General features: G+C 41.5%; 2 protein-coding genes across 5 annotated transcripts; one reads left to right on the top strand and one right to left on the bottom strand.

Moving 5' to 3' along the window:
• Window positions 1-3,026: 3,026 nt before the first annotated feature.
• LOC126050304 (protein EOLA1-like) lies at window positions 3,027-5,817 on the top strand. Its single transcript, XM_049828040.1, has 3 exons — window positions 3,027-3,127; window positions 3,724-4,007; window positions 5,424-5,817. Exons 2-3 carry the CDS (start codon window positions 3,755-3,757, stop codon window positions 5,639-5,641), a joined length of 471 nt encoding a protein of 156 aa, XP_049683997.1. The 5' UTR covers window positions 3,027-3,127; window positions 3,724-3,754; the 3' UTR covers window positions 5,642-5,817.
• Window positions 5,818-6,581: 764 nt separating this feature from the next.
• Window positions 6,582-20,899, bottom strand: TMEM185A (transmembrane protein 185A). 4 transcript variants are annotated; one of them, XR_007509490.1, is made up of 9 exons: window positions 20,764-20,899; window positions 18,064-18,240; window positions 16,455-16,662; window positions 13,576-13,659; window positions 12,448-12,624; window positions 11,986-12,109; window positions 9,860-10,190; window positions 7,937-8,319; window positions 6,591-7,271 (listed from the first exon to the last, which is right to left on the bottom strand). XR_007509490.1 is itself a non-coding variant. In XM_049828004.1 (7 exons), exons 1-7 carry the CDS (start codon window positions 20,799-20,801, stop codon window positions 9,946-9,948), a joined length of 1,053 nt encoding a protein of 350 aa, XP_049683961.1. In that variant the 5' UTR covers window positions 20,802-20,899; the 3' UTR covers window positions 9,073-9,945. The 4 variants fall into 4 exon arrangements, 3 of the variants coding, with proteins under 3 accessions (XP_049683960.1, XP_049683961.1, XP_049683963.1); XM_049828004.1 differs by lacking the exons at window positions 6,591-7,271; window positions 7,937-8,319 and having other exon boundaries at window positions 9,073-10,190; XM_049828006.1 differs by lacking the exons at window positions 6,591-7,271; window positions 7,937-8,319; window positions 13,576-13,659 and having other exon boundaries at window positions 9,073-10,190.
• Window positions 20,900-22,763: the final 1,864 nt, after the last annotated feature.

The raw sequence follows: 22,763 nt of genomic DNA on the forward strand, positions 1-22,763 counted from the left end.
ATTATGTACTAGGCATCGTTTTAGCTCCACAGAAAGCAGTAACACGTTCTGTAATCGGAATTATGCAGCCTTTATTCTATCAAAATTAAAATTAGAGACACCTTAAGGAAAGCTAATTTAGAGACACTGAAACGAAGTATAGACCAAACTTGCAGAATTTCCTGTTGTTGAGATGATCATCATGTGAGGTACTATGGCCAAGATCAGGTAATTTGGGATTGGTGTTAGCAAGTGAAAGCCACAGTGACCAAAAGACAATTACGTGCATCTAAGACGTCAAGCATAAGCTGATCATCTGCTAAGATCGAAATGAATTTTCTTTTTCATATTCACTGCTGTACACTTCAAATCATTATCTCATATCCTGAGGAAACCTACTAAAGTCAGTTTACCACTCATCACACAAAAGGCTGAACACATACACAAAATTTGATAATTTCAGGGCCTTAGTTAGGTGCTGCTATAAACTGTTTTCAATGTCTTCCAGTGAATGTCAGGATATATTAGACAAGGTTTCTACAAACCAAGTAAGCTAGTTTTCTGACAGGAGATTTTTAACATAATGTTTATTCACCTTTGGTAGTACCACACAAGTCTTGTGCTATTTACGTTTTATTTAGAACTGTTAGACTTGGGATTTTCAGTACCTTGGAGATTTTTGCTTACATCAAGAAAAAAATGTATTTTATTTATGTGATGAAACACATGATACAAAGCCTGCTATAAGTTACATGAGCGTAAAATAAAGCTAACACATACTTACACAACATGAAAAAAATGTGGCCCGTATTTTCTCCAAAATAAGTAACCCTCACATAAACTGTAATTATGCAGTGGAAAAATACCAAAAGCAAATGCTCATTACATACTTGCAACTCTAAACAGATTCAACAGGTTCTTCAATGAACCATGCACATCTAGTAAGATGGAAATAGCTTAAAGGCAAAGAACATTTAAAAGAATAAGCCTGTAAAAACTACAATGACCTTAAATTCATGTCATCTACTAATTTCTCATGTTACTACAGCATTGTATAAAGGACTAGAATGACTCCATCTGGAACATTTTGATCAAGATATTGGAAATATCCAGGAGAAAAAAAGGATAACGACAACAGCAGGAATTTCAGAAAATGGTACTAAGAAAAAAATAGGTCTCAACAGTTAAAGTCTATCAGCCGTAAAATATTTTAGAATACACAACATTCACTGAAGGTATATTTGAAGTTTACACCAAAAACGGCTATCATAAAAGCTATCTGAAGTGCTTATCATCAGAAAACCATCATCTAACCATACTGTCCAGTGCAGTTACAGAATACTAAGGTTACAGGCAAAGTTTTACCGATAAATACCTGTTATTCACAAAGTCATAGACCAGGACAAAAAAAAAAAGAATAATCTCTTTCATCTTACCTTTTGCTATATGAAGTTCCTCTGCTTTTCTTAAGTAAAGGAACAGCCCATCTCTCTTTCAGTGGAATTCTGGTAGATCACTTTTCTCTTTCCACCTCTGAGTTCCTGCAATTGTTAAAATAATTTTGAGATTTCTCATGGCTGAAAAACATGGTTCAACAGAGCATAGGAGAAATTCTAAGTTGCTGAAACCAGCATTCAAAATCAGGATTTGATGTTGCTGATTGCTCTCTTTCCCCTTTGTAAATATTACTAATTTTTCTTTTCCAACTCTCCCAGTTTTCCTCCTTTGTTCTCTTGCCTGTCTCTCCTTACTTCTACTGCAAACTCATTCCTTTTTGTGAATGTTCTCTCCTCCTTTCTCTCCTCCCTTCTTTCTTTCTCTAAGATGCTGCATGCATGGAAAAACTCCCCTAATACTTCTCATATTTATAACCCTCAACTGATAGATGTGGCTCTACAGGAAAGATGACTCTCCTGTGATTTCTATTTGGATACAGATGCATTTGCATTTTTTTTATCTTCTATACCTGCAGAAATTCAGGCAGGATCTCAACTGTTCAACTTGCTGCATCAGTAGCTGTTTTACCAGCCCCTCGCTATTCAGCATTAGGGTCTGCCTTAATAAGGTCACTTTATTTGTCTGTGTTGGAAATGAATTCTGTTAAAACATGTGTTCACTAACATAAAATATGTATTCGTTATCCTGCTAAAACTGAACAAATACAGTGGGACCATACATCTGTTTTAACCCCCTTTTCCAAGTTGTCCTTTACTGTGAGGTCTCAGTTTTTATTTTTACACTAGGCCTTCACATATTGCTCCCTGTTGCCAGGGGTGGCCTACCAGGGAGCACAAGACTAGCACAGATAAAACCTCTGTTGTCAAACAGTAACTGTGTTGTTCACAATATTTGTATTAGAAAGGCAAGACACTGACACAAAACTTACATTTCAAATGGCAAGAGTATACAAATGAGATTCTCCTCAACAAGTAGGGTTGCATGCAAGCACTTTGGGCAATTCTGTCCAAAATGAGCTATGGGGCAAAGAAAGCCGGCAGGTAAGACACCATCTAGTTTTCAGGTGCCGAACGGCTTTTAGTTACATCTAACTAAAAGTAACCCTCTGCTCGCCCCTCCAGCTGCGGGCCCAAGCGCCGTGCTGCAGCGGGCAAGGGCGCTGCTTCCAACTTTCTGCTGCCATTTTACTGCCGGGGGGGATGGCGGCGAGCTCATCACCAGAGCCGAGGCCCGCCGGCAGCCCCAGCAGCGGCCGCTCCAGCCGCCTCCTCCCCTCAGCGACCGCCGAAACACACCCCGGGCACCGCGCTCCTCCGGAAAGCCTTCGCCAGGCCGTCACCGCCAGCCTCACTTCCCAGAGGGCAGCGGGGTGCGTGACAGCCGCCCTTTTCGCCAAAAAAATAAAATTAAATTAAAAAACAAAGAGGGAAAATACGCGCCGCCGGGTGCCGGCCTCGCTCCCTCACCAGCGGGGCCGCCGGCTGCCGCCAGGCGCGCGCCGCTGCCCTCACAACCTCCCGGGCGGGAACCCGCCGCCGCCGCCGCCGCCGCCACCCCCAGCGGCAGCAGCAGCAGCAAAGGCCGCTCCCCGCCGCCGCCCACCTTCCCCCCGCGGCACCGAGCGGGGCGGCAGCACGGCCCGCCGGCCCCGCGCAAGCGGAGGGAAGGGAGCGGAGTTGGCGGCGGCCAGGTAAGAGGCGGCCGCGGGGCCTCCGTGGCTGTGAGGCGGCGGAGCGCTTCCCGGGGGAGGGAGCGGGACGCGGACCCTGCCGGCGGCGGTGGCCACGGAGGACTGACTCCCTCCGAGGCCGGCCCCAGGCTACCCGCTGAGGAACGGGCTCTTAAGCCCCTTCCGGCCCCGGGAGCAGCCGGCTCCCGAGCGCGGCCTGCGGCGCCGGGCCGGGCCGCGGTGCCCCGCTCACCGCTCCCGCCCGCGGAGGCAATGCCTGCGGTCGCGGGGTGCCAGCCCGCCGGTGCAGCGGCCCCCCCCCCCCCCGGGGCCGGGGTGGTTTCTGGCGGCGCTGAGGCGGCCGTTCCGGGCAGCGCCAGCCCAGGGCGGCCTGTGCCCGGAGCGGGGCGGGCGGGCGGGCGGCGTTCGCAAACGAGAGCCCCGCGGAGGGGAAAATCCGTCCGTCCGTCCGTCCGTCCCCCCCGCGGGAAGCATCGCGCAGGTCGGTTTAGCGCAGCATCGTGAGCTTGGGGCAGTTGCTCAGGCAGATCTGGTCTTGTGTCACGGTCACAGACGCGTTTCTAAAGACTAATCTCCGGGTGTCCGTTTGTTCATAGGAAATAAACGGGTTCTGATGCGAGGAAAACGATGAAATTTGGTTGCCTTTCCTTCCGACAGCCCTATGCGGGATTAGTTTTAAACAAGGTCAAAACAGTAGAGACTCGCTGGCGTCCTTTGCTAGCAAACTACAAGAACTGCACCCTTGCTATTCATATAGCTGTTAAGGACTGGCAAGATGAAACATGGAGAGCAATTCTTTCAAATAGGTTTGGTATGACACCAAAACAAGTGCAAGATTTGTTGGATAAAGGGGAAAGATTTGGCAGAGGAGTTATTGCAGGTAAGCAACCTTGGATTATATTTTCCAAGCAAACCTTTGGTTCGCTAACGTTTACTCAGATACACATCTGCTTTACACAGTTAGGCTCATTATAACATTGCTTTAACGCTTATGTTGAAGGAGTGGTGCCTGAGTTGTGACTGGGGGGCTATTTTGATTCCTTATCACTATAAGCAGAGGTCCGTGAGGGAAGTTGTAAACAAAATTTATTCTTTTTCATTGTGTTGGAAATGTGAAGTATGTTTGACCTTAGGTGTAAAGAATTTTATTGGGGCCTCAGTTTTTAAAATACACTCACTCTACTAAAAACTTTAGGTTACAACTCTAAAGTCTGTTCAAGAAATATTGATTTGTGCTAACTCATCATGTAGTAAGATAGTATAATGTGGGTTGCATATTAATTTTGTTTTACAATAATAAATGTCAATTCCACACTTTGCATTTTGAGCTTAGGAACTCTTGCGGAAACCGTTTTACAGTACTCATAGTCAAGTGGAGTCATGATCTTGCAGTGCTTTGCATGTCACATTAGAGTATTACATAAATAAATCCTATTTCAGTTCTACAAATGCTCCATTGCTCATTACTTGGGCAGTGAAGAAGTTTGTTTCTGTAACACAGAGTTAGGATGGAGTGGTGTTTCTTTGCTCATACTGTGCTGAAACACACACATTGTATGTTGCTGCACTATATACTTAAAAAGTTTTAATCCAGCACTCACTTTGCAATCTTTTCTTGTAGGTATATTTTGTTCCACCATCTGTCTTGCATTCTCATTTGAGTATTTTTAGCTATTCCTGCTCAACAAATTATTTCTATCACATATACCAAAAAATTGTTCCAGTTCTCCAGTGCTGAAAATTGTTAGGTACTAAGTAATATGCAGATTTGCAACCTTGACATAAATTGCATGCTAAATTGTGGAATAGGTATCAAAGCTTCTTTGATCTTTATTTTAATGTTTTTAATCATTAAGCAATATAGAACCTCCCTTTTATGACACTAAAAGGGTTCCAGAGAGCAGGACTTTCCATAAAGTTTAATGATTTAAAAATGTTAATGGAATAGTGTCCTGATAGAAACAGAGGGAGTTTCATTTTTAATGAAGCTGTTTCAAGGCCGAACATAGCTCAGGAGTTTTGGTAGCAGCTGTATCTCCTTAGAGGCAGGCTTCTTTTAACAGAATTGTGTATCACTGAGTTGTGAATACTGTAACTGCATGCTTCACCTGTTCTTCACCAACTTAAGTTCAGTTATGTAGGCCATCTTCTGCAGTGAACGACACTGGTTTGACGTGTGCGTGCTTCATACTGTGTTCTTCTGGTAACAAATTAGCTGTTTTGTATGGGACATTTACTTTTGGAAAACTTTGCTAGGAGATCAAACAGCCAACTAATTTTATATTTTAAAATACAGGATTAATTGACATTGGAGAGACATCACTATATCCAGAAAACTTGCCTCCTGAAAAGATTCTAGAGCTGGAAAACAAAGCTGTTCTCAGTAATCTAGAACAGAAATACTTGACTGTTGTTTCAAATCCAAGATGGCTCCTGGAACCGATTCCTGCCAGAGGGAGAAGAGGTGTGTGGCAGGTGGACATCCCCGAAGAACTGATCCCTCCAGAAGCATAGGTGCTGCCCCTATCATTTTTCCTGCCTAAATGCACACTTGTAATTCACAAGTCAGCATCTTGAACGCTAGCAAGTTGTTTAGGATTCCTTTCCAAAACTAATGGTTTGTAATAGCAAATACATTTGAAGAACTGCTCTTTTGAGGAAAAATAAACAAGATGTAATTTTTATGACCATTACTGGAAATCATTAATGGTTTACTACATTTTTCGTATATAAAAAACTTCAAGTAAATGTGATGGTTTTAAAGATGTATTCTCTGCCAATTTAAAACATGAGTAAATACAACCCTATTATATGATGCATGCATCTCCAATTATATGAGGAAGAAAGAGTTTTGTAGGACCCTTCAGAAAAATGGTGCTTGAAAGCAGGCTGCCATCATTAATATGACATCTGTCTCACAGCCCACTCCTCACCTTACATTTGTGGGATCACTGAGAAAGAAGTCATCTAAGGCAGCCAGTCCTAGGGGCTTCTCAGGTAGAGGTTTGCTAGATGAGGTTTCTGCACATGGTGTGTGTCATGCTGTGAATGTAAAACTTCCAGAAATGACCAGATTTTCCTCATTTTCCTCACGTTAGGTGCATTAGATGTGCATATGATGGGGGTGCAGCCTGCAGTATACAGGTCTGTGATGTGACAGCCTGTGTAGAAAGGCCTCTGTTAGAAAGAAAGTGCTTTTACAAAATTAAATGAAGCAAATATTATTATACTTCTCTCATTTAAGATGAAAAATATTAGTAAGCTTTGAAGAATCTAATACTGAATTGAAGACAAGCATGACAAGTAACAAATAGAAGTTACTAATTTTGGCAATTAAGAGTTTTTCAAAATTCACACCCTGCATTACAATGAAAATCCTTTTGACTTTCTGGAGCAAGGCCCAAGGCCAGGCATTGCTACAAAACAGGACAGGACAACTGGCAGAGGCTTTTTATTCAGATGGTTTATTGGAACACTTAAAAGACTCTATTCCCTTGGACTACACAACTTCTAGAAGAGCTGCAGAAGGCACCTAGCGTGCCCCGGGTTGGGGTTCAAGGCCGTTGCCTGCAGGTCCGCTGTTTGGACCACAAGTGCAAGTCAGGCAGCGGTGGTCTGGTGGAGTTTGGCCCTGAGGTGGCCTTGGCATAGACAGAGCAGCGGCTGCTGCCAGCCCAGCTGGAGAGGCGGGAGGTGCCAGCCCTGGTGGAAAGGGACTGTTGGGTACGGCTGGCACAGCGCAACCCCGTGAAGCGGCAGCAGGGCCGGGGCTGCTGTGCTGCGGCAAAAGGGAGGGGGCCAGAGGGTTGAGCTTCTCCCTGCCTACCGCTGCCGCAGGGTCTGCAGGTGTCAGAGCAGCGCTCCGTGCAGATGTAGAGGCACGTCGCTTGGCAGGTGCGGTCTTCCTGGGTGCAGAGGTGTGTGCGTGCTCCCTTGGACCTGCTGTGAACGGACCGCTTTCCTCCTCGAAAGTGGTTTCCCACTCAAGCTCAACATCTGGTTTTCTTTTCTGGCAGCGTGCATGCAAATCCACGTCCGGTGAAAATCCTGCTGGCGTTTGATTTTTTGGACCAAAGCTTCGCTTATACTTCATGAGCGGATACCGAAAACGTCTTCTAAAATTTGGGTTGTAGTAGAAGCAGAACTAAAATATGCAAAGGAAGAGAGTTAGTTGCCACCACCTTGAGACTGGAAACCACACAGATAGGAGAACTAAGAATTTTAATTGCAAAAGAGAAATGTGGATGTTAAAAAGGACTATTGGGGGTGTTCTAAACCTGAAGTTTAGGCTGAATAAAATGGTGCAAAACAGTCCTGTTAAGTAGGAACCAGCCTTGTGGTTTTGCCGCTTGGTAGCAGAGAAGCGTAGGATTCTCAAAAGCATACAAACTGATTTAGAAACCCAAATACCATTACTTTTGAGCCACTTTAGCGTGGAATGTAGATAACTATACGATGCTGGCACATACCTTCTCAGCCTTCATCAAGTGCCACAAGAAAACTGCACATCTGGTCCAGCAAGACAGGTAGCAAATAACAAAAAGAAAAAACAATCCTGATACGGTAAGAATATCTCTTCATTTTATGTGCCCAAAGTAATTGGAAATAACCAATGTATATTTTATCAGTGTTTCTACTACTCAAATGCTACCTCAAAAACTCTTGAACATGAGATGAGAAACAAATGACAATCAGAACATGTACTACCATCCTCATCTGATATGTAGTAAAGGCTTATTTAATTGGAACAGAAATCTGTCCCACTAGAATATTCTCAGAGTTTGCTTGTAGAGGATCCAACATACATACCTCCCCAGTTGTTTCTTCTGCTAGCAAGTCATTGTGTGAGCCTGATTTTGAAAAATGCCACAGCCTTCTGCCGAAGCCGTACAGGTGGAGTTGACGATGGAAGCTTTCCATGGTCTCACTTTCAAAAATTCTCAGATGTCCTCTCCTTGCTAGTACTTCCTCTTTGAACAATTCTTCATGAATCACTACACACTTTCCATTGTCACCCCACCAAATGGACTCAAACTGACTGCTTTCAATAACATCCCAGAGCTTCTTCATAAAGCTGAGGCATGGAGAGGCATTGCCTTTGCTAGACCTCTCATATGAATTCAGATGCTCTCTTTTTGACCAGGGTTCTTCTGTTGGAGGTCCAAAGGCGGTGTCACTAGCTTCGTCACATGCTGGATGGAGAGAATTCAAGCCTGACAAATCAAATCTCGTGGCCAAAACAGAATCACATGAAGTTTCCGATGAGGAAAGCCCCATTTTAAATTCTTTTTTCTCAGTTTGAGTAAATTTTTCAGCTGAACCCTAGCAGCTAGACTGTCCTGCCAGCCAGCCAGCTGAAGAGTGACCGAGTGAGACTCCCAAGGGAAAAACCCTCAAACTTCAGTCACATCACAAAGCAGCATCCGTTTCCTAGCAACATGAAACAGCAGCAGCAAGTGCTAAATAGCACTTGATGCTTTTCATTTACAAATTATTTTTTTATTTTACTCAAGAGCCAAAAAGTAAATACAACTGCAACAAAATTTTAAGCATAGGATAGGACAGTGCTGTATTGGGTTTCAGCCATTAGCTGGTCCACAGGGAGAAAGAGGGAGGTCGGCATTGTTAGGAATGAAAGCACCACATCTCTGAAGTTTTTCAGGTGCACACCTTTCACACATGCAGAATGTCCATATGCTCTTTGCTCTTACTGCCTTACTAACACTAAGGGAACATGATCCATGGTATTTAAGCTACCTAAACTGTGGGTTCATTTAAAGACAAAGAGCAGCTGCAAGGATGTGGGAGTATCTGACATGTTGTTATAAGCTACTAGAGCATAGGTTTCAAAGACTAAATTTCTCTAAAGCTTCTTCTGGAAGTCCAAGACAGTATGCCCAAGGAGGTCTTTCTTCAAACAAGAAAATGCTATACACCAACACCAGTGAGCTCCTATCTTGAAAAGTTTAATCATTTACACCAACACTCTTACAAAGGTGGTAACGAAGACCAAGCCATGATATTTATACCAGCTAACCGACAGCTGTAAAACCCACAACTAATGTTTCTGGCATAGAGTGCACGCATGATGCACGAGGGAACAGCTTATTAGACAGCCAGTCTAATGGGAGAATGGTGTACATGCTGCTCAAGAAGAATTAAAACATGGAACTGGAAAAGCAACAAAACCAACACTTAACTCCCAAGCCAGTGCAAAAGTTGAAATACTTACATGAAAATTTACATAGCTAACTCAAAAACATCATGTAAGTTGCTATACATTCTATCTCCCCCTCCCACCCCCCGCAAAAAGCTTTCCAGTCTTGCCTAAGAAGTGCAATACTCCTGTGCCTCTGGGGTTAAGACAGTGATTGTGGCTGAACAGAAAAAGAAGTAAAGAGGTACTATACTAAGGCATCCTCAAAAAAGCATTTAGAACAGAAATGGAAATCAAGTGTATATTTAGGACCTAAAAGACACCTGGGAGAGCATAGGCATTTCATACAGGGTTTTTAAAAAAATACTTTTAGATAATACTTATACTGTACAGGACAAGACTTTTAAACAATATATTACACTGCTAAAATGTTCATATAAATACTATACAGGCAAGCGTGCAACCAACCCGTTAGGAAGGTTCACAAATTAGACCACCATGTATTTCTAGAAAAGCTCTCAGATTATCTTCAAGATCTCTGATTTGTGTAATCCAAGCCACTGATTCAGCAATACCTATTTTAAAGTAATTGTGACAAGGCATGAGATGAAATACATTTGTCTGCTGATTCCCAGTTCCAGTTTAACATGCTGCTGTCATCTTAATCTGGCATATCAATGTTTAATTTCGGAGGTGGAATCACATATTTTCCAGGACTCTGTGTAATGACAACTCCAGTCTTTTTTCGAAACATTGGTGCAATTTTTGGTGGTTCGGGCAGTGGTGTTTCTTCTGTTTCCTCATTATCTTCATGATGAAGATCATAAGAAATATTTCCATATTCTCGTAAGAATGGGAAAATTTCAAGCAGGAACTGGCAAAAGTCTTTGCGAATTCCAAACCACCCTAAAAAAGAAATAATTTCGCATTATTGCAGAATATAATGAAAATTTAATTAAGTAGGCAGACTATGCAATCTCATTTCTCTTGTTTGCATATGAACAATATAAAATTTGTTAGTGCTGCTTCTCTGTGTTATTTACACTTGTCATACGTTACAGTTCAGATTATATACATGCAGATATACATACAGAATATATACATTCATTTGCATGCCTCTGCATGTCTGCACATGCATGTCTGTGCATGTGTATCTATAAATTACAGCTATACTACCACAACAAGAATCCATTTAATTTCATGTTAGGCAGTGTCAGGTCACATAAGTACACAGAAAAAGAACACAAAAGACTTTGCATCTCAGTCAAAGCAACCAGTGCCACATGGGAAGACACTCATGCCAACTTTTGTTTGATACATACAATACCAGAGGGAATGTGATGCATAGGCAGACACAGATTAGTAAATGGATGTATTCAGTATTCCCCAAATACTTCAGTTGTTAGCCAAATATAATGTGACGCCAGGACTATCTCATCCTTGGCATTACCTGTGCTAGATTAGAAAACAGTACACATTCTGTGTTTGTCATGTATTTTGCTATATGCAAAGACTTGGAAAAAGAGCATTGAAGTAATCGGCACTTGTAATTCAGCAGATGGTACTCCTCTGTTAACTGGTACCAAAGGTCAGTGTTAAAAGGAACAGCCTGCCCAAGTCAAATCTTTCACACTAAACAAAAGCAAGGTATTAAATATTTGCCAGGGAAGATCCCATACAACCCATCTTTGCACAGATTATGCTTCATGGCCAACTGTATTTCGCTTAGCATTTTAAAGGTGGATTTTCATGCAAGTCTTCTGAGGCTCACTTCAGGTGAATTTTCTTTTTTAAAAATTTACAGAAACATTTACTAAACCTACAGAAGATAAAGGACACGTGGCTTTCCAAAAGACTAATTTGGCCATAAATTACCAAGAGCATGCATTTAAAAAGATATATATATCACCAGTAACAATTTTCTATACAATCACAATATAAAAGTAAACTAAACGTACAGAGATAAGCTTAGTCACGACCAAAGAAATTAATTCTCAATATACTTCACAATGGGCCCAAAACTGAATTGAGTTTATGTAACAAAACATCACAGCTGGTTCCTTTCAACTCTGAAAAATGCTAATAAATTTTATTGCCTTGTCCACAAGAAACATGAACTGCAACGTGGATGGGAAGAGCTACTCATCTGTACTGGTCCAGTAACATTAGATGGCTCAAAGTGCAAACACTCCTTTTGGCAGTGCTAGTTGTGGTGAGGATAAAAGCCTAGTAAATCTACACTGGCTACTCAGGCAACTGAAGTTACAACTAAGCAGCACATAGCACTGTTTGGCCAAAGAGGAAAGAGAATACTACTAGTTCAGGCTGCTAAGACAAATGCTAATTAAAAATGGTAGGTGGTACACTATTTTCAGAACCCAGAGTAGAAAGATCCAGTCTCATCCCACGAGAAGGAAAACCATGGAAATAAGGAAGGATAGAAGGCTAAGTTACAATTAAAATCCTATTGAGATTTCAAGTTGAGTCCAAGCAGAAGTTACGCTTTTGTAGGAGTAAGAAGAAAAAAAACACCCAAGAGACACTATAAACACTGAAACTTAGTAAAATCACCTGAAAACCAATGGTAACATATCTGAATTCTTTCATGAGAGAATATACACAAAAAAGCACTTTTTGAAAATACAAGTCTTAATACATTTAAGCCTGGAGTTTCAATCTGTTTCCATTTTTCAATACTTACAGTGATTTCCTCCTTTCTGTCCAAATGTTGTTGCCATTAAAGTTATCAGTGAAAGCCAGAGAGGAACAAATATGGGTATAAAAGAAAAAGAATTATGCCCATCCAGTCTGTGTACTAGTAAGATCTAAATGGCAAAAAAAAATTATACAATGTCAGTTTAATTGCAATACCCACTTCCAAGCTTCTTAAAACATATGCTGATCTCAGATCTTTAACTTCACACTTCTGTGAAGAAAAATGGCCTCCACAGAAACATGGAGTTACAGTTCTAATGTGATGCATATTTTACTCAAAGTTTAAAGAAACGTAGAATTGTTTTTCTTTCATATTTGCTGTTAATATTTTGTTCCAAAACAAAAAAGCAGTATTCTCATTTTAGTAAGTTGAAAAACAGACAGAGCAACATTCATCACTCACTAAAAAAACCCCAAAATATGTAAAACTCATTATGCTTTTTCCTACCTCAAATGTGAGCAGTGGAACTACAATTGTCATCCAGCTGACAGCCATTGTTATATGTGTCCTCCTTTGCTCAGCAATCACATCCATAGAGCGCAAGAATAGAACAGACCATACAATATAATAGAGCACTACTAGACACAGAAAGGACATCAAGATCCACAGTGGAACACAAACAACCTGAAAGAAAAAGAAATTAACTGCTTTCCCCCCCCCAACAGTGATACACTTTTATCAGTTTTGTTTCAGGTGTGGGTTTTATTTAAAAAACAAGTCTACATATTAAGTCTAAACAAGAAATTTAAGTCTAACAGTCTTTAACTAACATAATCTCTAACAGAAAAGCTTCACAAATCGGGTGCACTGTTATGAGCCGTATCATCTCTTTGGGGTTTGTTCCTCAGTTAGCTTTGTAAACCCCATCAAGCTGAAACAATTTAAAATTAAGCCATTGTAATTCAACTTTACTAAGACTTCTGTGACTTTACGTGGGCTCACGCAGTACTTAAAATTGATTTTAGCAAGTATTTTCTACACTGGACACCTTGCTTGAAGCAGTTTCTAAATTAGATCCTGTTCCTAGCTTTTTGGAAAATAGAAAGGACAGTCATAATCATGCCAGATTATCAGTTTTATAGTAGTTTACAAAAACCCAGACACAGAAACAGCACTTTTGTATCATAAAGGCACTTGGGACAGGAGATCTCAGCAGCTTTGACAGTGACCACTTGCACAGTAAGTGGATTTACATGCATGGTAACACAACAAATAAAACAAGTTATTTACCACACCATATTTACCAGCACATTCCCTAACTCACCAATCATATTCATGGCTAGTTTAGTGTTTCCACTGGAAACCTTTGGTTAGGATTTGTCTTTCAACAACTGATCAGAGTTCAATTGCAGTTGATGGCACGTCCCTCTCCCCCAAAGTTTGAAATGCCCAAAGAACAGCCTCTGTTTCCCATGACCACTGAATGAGATGCCAGACCTTCAGTGAAGGATTGATTGTTAAGCGAGCAAAAATGTGATCATGGACTCTGATCATAAATTAATTGTTCCCTATAGTAAGTATCTTCATGAAATTCAGCATTTAAACAAGGATAAGAAGAAAACACTTGTTACATACAAGCCACGGCCATCTGATGATCTCGTCTAGTCTAAGTGCAATAAATATGAACTGTAGAATATTGACTGAACACAAGATTTCCAGCTAGAAAAAGAAAATACATTAGTTAACTCTTAGCATGATAAAGCTGTTTCCAAGATAATCAAAGAATCTCTCAAAGGACTTTTCTGACTCCATGCTTATTGCTGCAATATGAATCATTTGCACTTACATTAGATATTACTGAGCATCCCTAAATTTGGGAGGCTGTGATCCCAATAGAGTAACTATAGAGGCAGTTGTCTCCTGAGGAAGGACCTTCCTGGCATTTAAAAAAAATAAAAGTACTACCTGCAACATTTATTAGAGTGATTAGAGAAATAAGAAAAGCCAAACTAGTCAGACTGAAAAAAAGCAAAGCCTTGGAAAACAACTATTTTATTCAGATAAGAAATACTGCTAGAATTAAATTAACATGTAGTAAGAAGTCCTTCAATTAAAAATTAGCAAAATTTGTCTTTAAAGGTATCATTTAGCAGTGGCAGTAATGTAAAGATAAAAGTTACATGGGTTTAACTACCGACAGTCTGGTTTAAAAGTCCCAGCTCTATCTGGGGGGTAAAAGAAATACTTAGAACAGTGGAAAATGACATCCAAATTCAAGCATTTAATGTATAATTACAGATATTTTAAATGACACTGAAGACATTTGGTTTCTGAGGCAATACAGAAAAGCAATACTTCTCATTAAAAACATTAATGAAAGTTTTTCACGGGTCCTGCTTGCCACTATGAGAACTAACCCTAAATTATACTTTTTTAAAAAAAATCAAGTTTGTGTCTAGTTTGAACAAAGTGAGACAATGAAGTACCATCAGACTTGGTAAGATTCTGTTTCTAAAGTTTATGGGCAACCTAGATAGGCAGGAATTTCAAAGATCAAACAGAAAATTATTATCTGAAAAAAATAACTGAAGCTCTTGAGTGTAAGTTAGAAACATTTTCAATTTAAAAAAAAAATGTAGGGATGTAAGGCATCTTTGAAATGTAATATTTCTCAAAAGACAGACGTTACATGCTACTTTTCATTAACATACATGATTGTGTATTATGATCTCTTGGATAAATGCCTTTGAAATTCACAGTACAGGGAGTCAAAAATCCAACAGGCAGCAGGTGCTTGCCTACTTCAGAGACTGCACTGAAGCCTTCACTGTTGGAAGTACAGGTTACTTTAAAAAGACTGGGAAAGTAGATTTAAAATAATTTTGTACCACTGGCTTTCTCAAAAAAGTAAACTACCAACCCCCCCACACACACACTCAAGCATAAGACCAAGCAACGTGAAAACTGCAAGAACAAATAGAAATAATAAAAAAAAAAAATCAGAAGATCAATTGCTATAAATAATTCTTAAAATCAAGTTAACATTTGAGCTATGTATGGCAAATGCATGTATAGTTGGAGTGGCTAGGCTCACAATTTAATGAATTCAATATGCCTTAAATAAATGGTGCTTTACTGACTATAAAAATAGTGTAATGCATAAAAGAAAGCTTTTTCTGAGCCCACCATGATACATAGACAAAACCCTACTGTACTTACTGATCACCTAATCAGTTTCAGAATTGGAATAAGCAGACTGTAACTTTCAGATTAAGTAATTATGAAAATAATAATAGATTAACAACTACTTTGATCATTTGTGCCAAAATTTAATATCCTGGATTAAAGACAGGCCACTCTTAAATTTCTAGCAAATGAAAGGGAAATAATGAAATTTTCCCAGAGTAAACAGAAAAGAAAGTAGAACAGCACTAAGTGAAGATGACCAAATAGTTATAAAAAAAAAAGAAAAAAAAAGAGTTGACAGTTCAACTGCATTACTTATTTTCTTTGAGACAGCTGTTGCCTTTTAGGGGCAAGTGAATTCCATTTTTTTCTGCCATTATGTAGCAGCTGTGCACTCATCTACAAATCAGTGGGTTATCAAGCATCACCCAATAGAAGGCAAGTACTTCTACACAAATTTTATTTTTAGGAATGCTCAACTGTGGGTAGAAATCTGCAAAATGAAATTCTATTTGCAATACTTTTAAATCAACAATTTAAGGTATCAGTTTACCAGCCATCCCAACAATCACCAAAAATGTTTCTCTCTCTAAACTCAGCTTATGCTAATGTTAAGAGAAATATTCTCTTGAAATTAAAAAAAAAAACTGAAAAAGCTGAGCCTCATCTAAGAATAAGATTTTTAATTGTTATAGGGTAGTTTGAGGGCATGAAGAAAAAAAGACAAACCTTAAAAATATCAATTCAGTAAGAATTCTACATCTATTGCAAAATGCCACAACCATGGAAAGATCTTGATCATCCCTGTGAAGTTCTTCCAAAATCAAAAGGAATGAGTGAGAGAGGAAAGAAGATAGAAGCAGAAAATGAAAAACTACTGGTTTACACCTACCACCCACATTCCCAAATTAGAGATTAAGCACACAGATTGGGATAGTAAGACATTTTCAACTGTGATTATCTAGGGCTTTGGAAGTTCAATTCTGCCTAGGGACAGTGCTTACAAACAGTGGAATTTCCTTCAGTAATTTCTGTTTTAGTGTGTAGTATTAGTCCATGTTGCAGAGTTTGTGGTGAGTTCTTTTTAACACACAATAATAAAAAGGCAGGTTTAAAACATGCTGCAATTTGGTAGCTGAGAAAACTACAAGAGATTAGAAAAAATTATATTATTCCTGATGCTGATTTTTCACTCCAGCAGGTCAGTGCAAACAATCAATTCAATCGATGCAGTCATCCATATCATGCTTTACTGAGAGATAAACTGTAACCCAATTGATGCAGTCTTGCATTGCCACAAATTTTACACCTAACAAATGAAGCATTACCTCCAGAGACCTGTCATGTCGGAATCCCCACACACAAGCTGCAACTGACACTGGGGATACAAAGAATAATGGCATGAAGACCAGAAGCCAGAAATGGGTTCCTCTTTCGATCCTGTCACACACCAGAACTTCAAACATCAGCAGTAGCAGGTGGATGCCTACTGCAATTAACATAGCTTTGAACTCCACACAGGTTTCTCCTTCTGCTCTAAAGAAAGGATAAGGAAGCATTCAGTTTACTTGCGCCTAGGAAAGCACACTATCCTGCAAATGTCCCAAGACACTTTGTTTACAATTGTTAAGTTTCAGATGTTAACACTTGTTTTTAATAAATGTACACATTATGCCCAAATAGCCATTATTAAACTATACTCCTGATGACATTAACAGGATTTCTTGCCTATAAAGCTGCACATTTAAAGTATCTTACTCAAAGAGGGCAGTGGGATTTTTACAGCTTGAAAATTTCCTAAGGATTCTATAGCTGTGCAGATAAAACAGGATTTCTTTGCTACCATTTAAACACTCAGATATCATGCAGGCTGTTAAGCTAAGTCTAAAATTATCTGTTTGGTTCCTGCACCAGCTTTCACTTAATCAACCTCTTTCCCCAGAATTTCTTTATTCACCAAAATTACCATATAGCAACAGAATATTATCTAATACTAAAAAGTAAAATGCCTGTAAAATAACAGCACACACAGAGAAACCATACTTTTTCTTACACAAGTAGAACCATTACTAGAAGGAGCAAACAAGACCTGAACCACACAATATAGTGTAATAGAATGAGGCCTGTGCACAGAATTTTTCATTTAATATTCACCATAAATTTAATTTAAAGTAGTTTTTCTTTTCTGCTAGCATGTTCAAGTTCACATCCTATTCGGATTACCAAAAAAGTAAACACTGATGTATTTAAAGGTCTAAAAGTTATTTTACCCTAAACTGAGAATTAAAATATCAACGTTAAACACCTTTGACAAAAACGAAAAGGAATTTACAGAATTTGTTCCCACAAACATCTTATTTTGGTATTGTTACACATTTGCCTATATTAGTGTATTAAATTACTTGAACATTTCTTACAAAACTGCAACTAAAATCTGAAAAAAATTCTCTACGTTCATGTCATATTCAAGAATCACTGAATATTCATCTGTATCTTCACTGAGGTTATACGCACACCAAGGAGGAAAAAAAAATAACATTCTTCAGGCTGATTTGTACATTTCAGGAAACTGATTTAGAAAATAATCCATTTAAATATAGTATATTCCTAATGCATATGAAGATACGTATTTCTATACAGCTTACACTAAAGCAAAGAATTCCCAATGTTCTAACAGAAAAGTGCAAAAAGTCACTCTGTGAGAAGTTTTAGCTTCACAAAGACAATATTGTTGAAGCTTGTGATGAACCATCGCAACTAGGATTAAGACATCCATAGGTGCATACGCTATAGGTTATGATAATTATTTTTAAATACATTGAAAACAAACCTTCTGGATGCTCTATCATATGTTTTTAAAAAACCTATTTATTAATTTGATTCAGTACGGAAAACACATTATGTTCCCTCTATAAAATAAATATATCATCAACTTACCGATACTGTGGGTTTCGGGCCCATACTCCTGTTCCCACTGAGGCCCCAACAATCACCATTAACTTCCATAGCCATATTGGAGCAAATACAGCCCAGTAACTCCACTGAATTTTGTCATCCAGACGTAGAGAGAGTAACACGGAAAAAAGCAGGAGGCAGGCATAAATAAGAAATTTGCTATTAAAAAAAAAACCAAAAAACAGAGTCAGAAATTAAGGCAGGCAACTTAACATGAACTTTGTAGAGAACAAGGAAATCAGCCATAGCTGAAATTTAATCAGGATACTTCTTAACAGAATACATGTGTCAAACTTCTTTGCAAGGAATCAAGTCAGTTCTGAAGAGTCAAATATTTCATCACAAATATAGCGTATGTCATCTCTTTCACTTATAAAACCATTGCTTCAAGGGAACACATCAAAAGCATTCTTGCATGACAAACTTAATGAATGGAGATCTATAAATAGTTCCCTCCCACAAGGATCCAGTCAGGAGCTGGAGCTGTATTATTAGAGGCTCAGAAATATACCAGTTGTACATGTTTTTAGAAAATGTGTTCTTCTATACAAATCAAATGAGATAGTTTTTTGACGTTCAAAATTAAATTACATAATTTATGGATTTTATCCAAACTATTTTTAACTAAAGATTAAAAACTATTACATATTGTAATAAGGGAGACTCTAGAGCTGGGTTGTTGTTGGTTTTGTTTTTGTTTTTTTTTTTTTTTATTTTTACATTTAGTTAAAAAAAGTAACATTATAGAAAAAAAACCCCAACAACCAACAGGTTAAACTTTTAACAAAGTTACTGATTATAGATTGAAGTTTCTAACTGGAATACCAAGGATGATGCTTGCAAGTTTAAAATAGTTATGTTGATCTCTTTTATAAACTAGTCAACCTAAGACTAAATAAATGTATCCAGAATGCTTGACAGCAGTGGCACAGCAATTCCTTGTACCACCAAAAACCGGACAAAATAATTACATAGTACATGATTTCCTCACGCTACAGGAAGGGAAAAAGTCACCCACACATTCACCAGAGAATCACAGACTGCTTTATAAAACACATCATTAGGCTTCAATGCCACTTCAGTGAAGTAATTATATGTATTTTAGAACATGGATAACCTAAGGAACAGAGTAAATACTTGCTACAGAGTAAAGCAACAATAGTCAGGAATACTACCCTTACTCCAACAGTACAACTCAAACTACCCACTTTCACTCTCACCAAATAATAAAACATTCATTAGAGCAGCATTGCCTTGTTTAGATATCAAGCTGCTTTGTCTCTGTTCAGAACAAGCGTCTCAGCTGCCCCTTAATAACAAAAAGCGGTTTTATTGTGTCAGCATCTCCTCACATGCTTGATACAACTGCCTCAGGATGATAGAGAACGGTCACTCTTCACAGCAACAAAGAGATTCCTCAGCTTCCTAGGCTACGCATACTTTTCAAACATTGAATATTTGTGTAATTTGTACTTTCCCTGGCTCCTCAATAAATACAGAGGTGCCATGTGGTAAAATACCACTGCTCCCTAAGCACTCCAGTGAACATCAAAACATTCAAGATTAAGTTGTCTGCACAAGGGCAACATTCAGCTTGCTCATTCATCATTTAGACGGCACCCAAATAAGCTGCAAGCATCGCTTAGCAATAACAAAACTTTGTAAGCTTCTGGAACTTCTGTTCCTACTTTTCCATTACTTCCAGCCACACACGTAAATTGTTTATTTCAACCTCTGCAACAGTGCATTTCCTGAAGCACTGGTGACCCTTCTGTTTCTCTAAGCCACCGACTGGGCACAGCCTTTTGTAAATGCCATCAGGTAAGGCCTCTTTCACGAGCAAGATGTTTCCAGGACTCTCAGTGTTTCACGCCACCCCGCACAAGCTACTTGCAGGCCCTTGTTCCTATCTTAGAACACCTGGTAACAGCAAACCCAGTAAAACTCAACTCGTTCTCTCAGCGCCTTCAAAGTTACGTGTATCCGTACCGGCTCGGCAGGACAGCAGAAGCCCAAGCTGTAGCGACTGTCACCTCCTCAGTTGTACGAGAGCCCAGAACGAGGAATCGCCGCCGGCGACTCCCCGTGCCTGGGCTCGGGCTGCGAAGCGCCTTCGCACCTGCAAGAACCGAGCCCTCACCGCACGCTGAACGCCTGCGTTGGAGCGCAAGGTGACGTTGCTTTCCGGCAGAAAGCTCTGTACCCCACATCACCAAGTTGAAAAATTCAAAAAACCGCGACGAGACTCGGAGCAGCTCGAGCAAGCCACATAATAAAACAGAAAAAAAGACGGAGTTCCAGCCCGCAAACCAGGAGACGGATGCCCGCCTTGGCGGCCACCCCGCTCAAGGCCCCGCCGGGGGGAGCCCGCACCGGCACCCGCCGGTCCGAACACCCCGAGAGCCGCCGGTCCCGGTGCGCTGCCCCCCCCTCCCCCGGCCCGGGCCGAGCTCCCTCGAAACGCCCGCGGCTCAGACGCACCAACGCCGCTCCGGGCCGGGCCCCCGGCCGCCGCCGCCGCTCCCGGGGCGGACGCTGCCGCCAGCCGGTTTCCGCCTCAGCCGGGGCAGGGGAGCCGCTCGGCCACCGCGCGGGACCGGCAGCGGCCCGGCCGCAACGGGCCCGGCGGTGGGCGGCGCGGCCCGAGGCCGCCCGTTAAAGCGGCGGGCGGGCCGCCCTCACCTGGGGTTGAAATCCTGGAACAAGCCGCGCAGGTTCATCGCTGCTCGACCCTCCGCCCCGCTCTACCAGGCACGCATGGCTCGGCCGCCGCCACCGGAGCCTGGCCTGGCCTCGCCGCCGCTCCGCCCCCGCCGGAACCGGGCGGCCCGCCCCGCCCCGCGCATGCGCCCGGCCCCCACGGCGACATCCCTCTGCCGGGAAACGGGCGGCCCTCTCTACCGGGCGTCAGGGCCGCGCTCTGCGCATGCGCCCGCCGACGCCTCGCGCGTGCGCCCTAAGCAAAGCGGAAGCGCTGCTGCCGGCAGATGGCCGGCCGGCCCGCCCTCCGAGGCGGGCGGGGAGGGGGTGGCCCTTGCCCGGCCGCTCCTTCCTCCTCCTCCTCCTCCTCCTCCTCCTCCGCCGCCGCCGCCGCCCCTCCGGCCGCTCAGCGGCGGGAGCAGGTCTTGTCTGGGGCCCGGCGGTGGCTGGCCGGCCGTCTCCCAGCGGGAGAAGGGAGGGGGCGGCCCGGGCCTCTCCCCGCTGAAGCCGCCTCTTGGTGAGCGGCGCCTGAGGGGAGCCGGGCCGAAAGCAGGGAGCTCCCCGCGCTGGTCGGGAGAGGAGAGGAGAGGAGAGGGGGGTGGCGCCGGGCCTCTGGGGCTTTTGGCGATGTGTGTACTGAAAGTTGTCGTAATCCAGCGCTCACCAAAAAGCGCCTCAAATGTGTATTAGACCCCCCCAAAACCAGTTAACTTTGTTTTGGGAAATCACTATGGCCTTTTCTGGCTTATGTTTAAAAATGTTGTTGATGGACTAGCACAATTCTGCAGCCTATACTGGAAAAAACCCTACCGTACAGTATGCTAGACTGCGTAGTAAAGCGTGGTGTTTCTATCCAGTTCCTTTGTAGCGTTAAATTTGCGCTTACTTCGTGCTTCAGAAAGCCTGGGTGCACTGACTGGCTGCTCTCATTCCGCCTCTGTCAAGAGGCTTGCTGCAGAGACACCTAAAGGAACATGCTCTTCTTGCAACCGCAGAGCCCTATCACCAACGTTTATCTCGCGTAGTGTTACTTCCTTTTAAATTTGTGACTGCATTTCGGAAGTTAAGCACTGAGCTTGGTTATTTTAAAAATAACGGGCTTAGATAATCTGTTCAAAATGTCGTACTTGTTGCCTGTTCATTTCTGTTTTATCTCGCGTTTGAGTAAGCTTATACAGTCTTGTATGTGTTAGCAGAAGTCCTCGTCACACATTCTTCAAACTATTAGCGAAGCCAAGCCCAGAGGATCTGGAGACAGATTTTGTTCGTGATTCTGCTGCAATTTGAGACATGGCTGTTGTCATTATAGCGTTAAATCACACATTATTTGGACGCATCGCGAGTGCCTGGTTGTCTTCAGGGACCTTCCCATTAACTGGTAGTGGTATCTGGCAATCGTTATATTGAACAGGCTAATCTTACATAAAATGAAATGGTAACAAATGCTGCTGGAAGGGAAGATAGCAGCGAAAGAAAGAATTGACACAAGGAGGCAGAAGAGGTGGTTTTGGACTTGGATATGCTACCTGCTGTGGGCTTAGCTCCTTCTAGGTGGTAGAAGAAGAGGTAGCAATGGACAAGTCTTGGACAAATTTTCTTCTTTGCAGTTGCATTGGAATAATTCCTAGGGACATGCCCCTCTCAAACCACCTTTTTTATGGCTGGTTTTCCTTTGTGTACTCATATTGGAAATATTTGCCTCACTATATTTGTTTAAATGTCCAGCTGATTTTTAGGGCACCGATATGTAACACTTGTTTAAATTTATCTCCAGAAAATTACTTGGAAATCTCAAAGTGTTATTTTGAAGGTGGAAAGAAATTAGGTTAACTTGCTTATTCAGCATTACCCAGTAAGTTGCCTGAAAAACTAAAAGCAGTCTTCACGTGTTACTTAGCTTTGTCCTTGGACTGTACACATGCCCAATGGAATACAAAAGTAACATGGAGAAGGGGGCAGTTTTTCTGCCAGCATTCTTTTAA

The sequence above is a fragment of the Accipiter gentilis genome, chromosome 24, assembly GCF_929443795.1.
Source record: "Accipiter gentilis chromosome 24, bAccGen1.1, whole genome shotgun sequence".
NCBI lineage: Eukaryota > Metazoa > Chordata > Aves > Accipitriformes > Accipitridae > Astur > Astur gentilis.

Excerpts from the sequence above, each read along its gene's own strand:
- TMEM185A (XM_049828003.1), bottom strand. The coding sequence starts at position 8,404 with ATGGGGCTTTCCTCATCGGAAACTTCATGTGATTCTGTTTTGGCCACG. Across the intron at positions 7,272-7,936 it reads CAGAAGAAACAACTGGGGAG|TTCTGCTTCTACTACAACCC; the intron begins GTATGTATGTTG and ends TGCATATTTTAG.
- LOC126050304 (XM_049828040.1), top strand. The coding sequence starts at position 3,755 with ATGAAATTTGGTTGCCTTTCCTTCCGACAGCCCTATGCGGGATTAGTT. Across the intron at positions 4,008-5,423 it reads TGGCAGAGGAGTTATTGCAG|GATTAATTGACATTGGAGAG; the intron begins GTAAGCAACCTT and ends TTTAAAATACAG.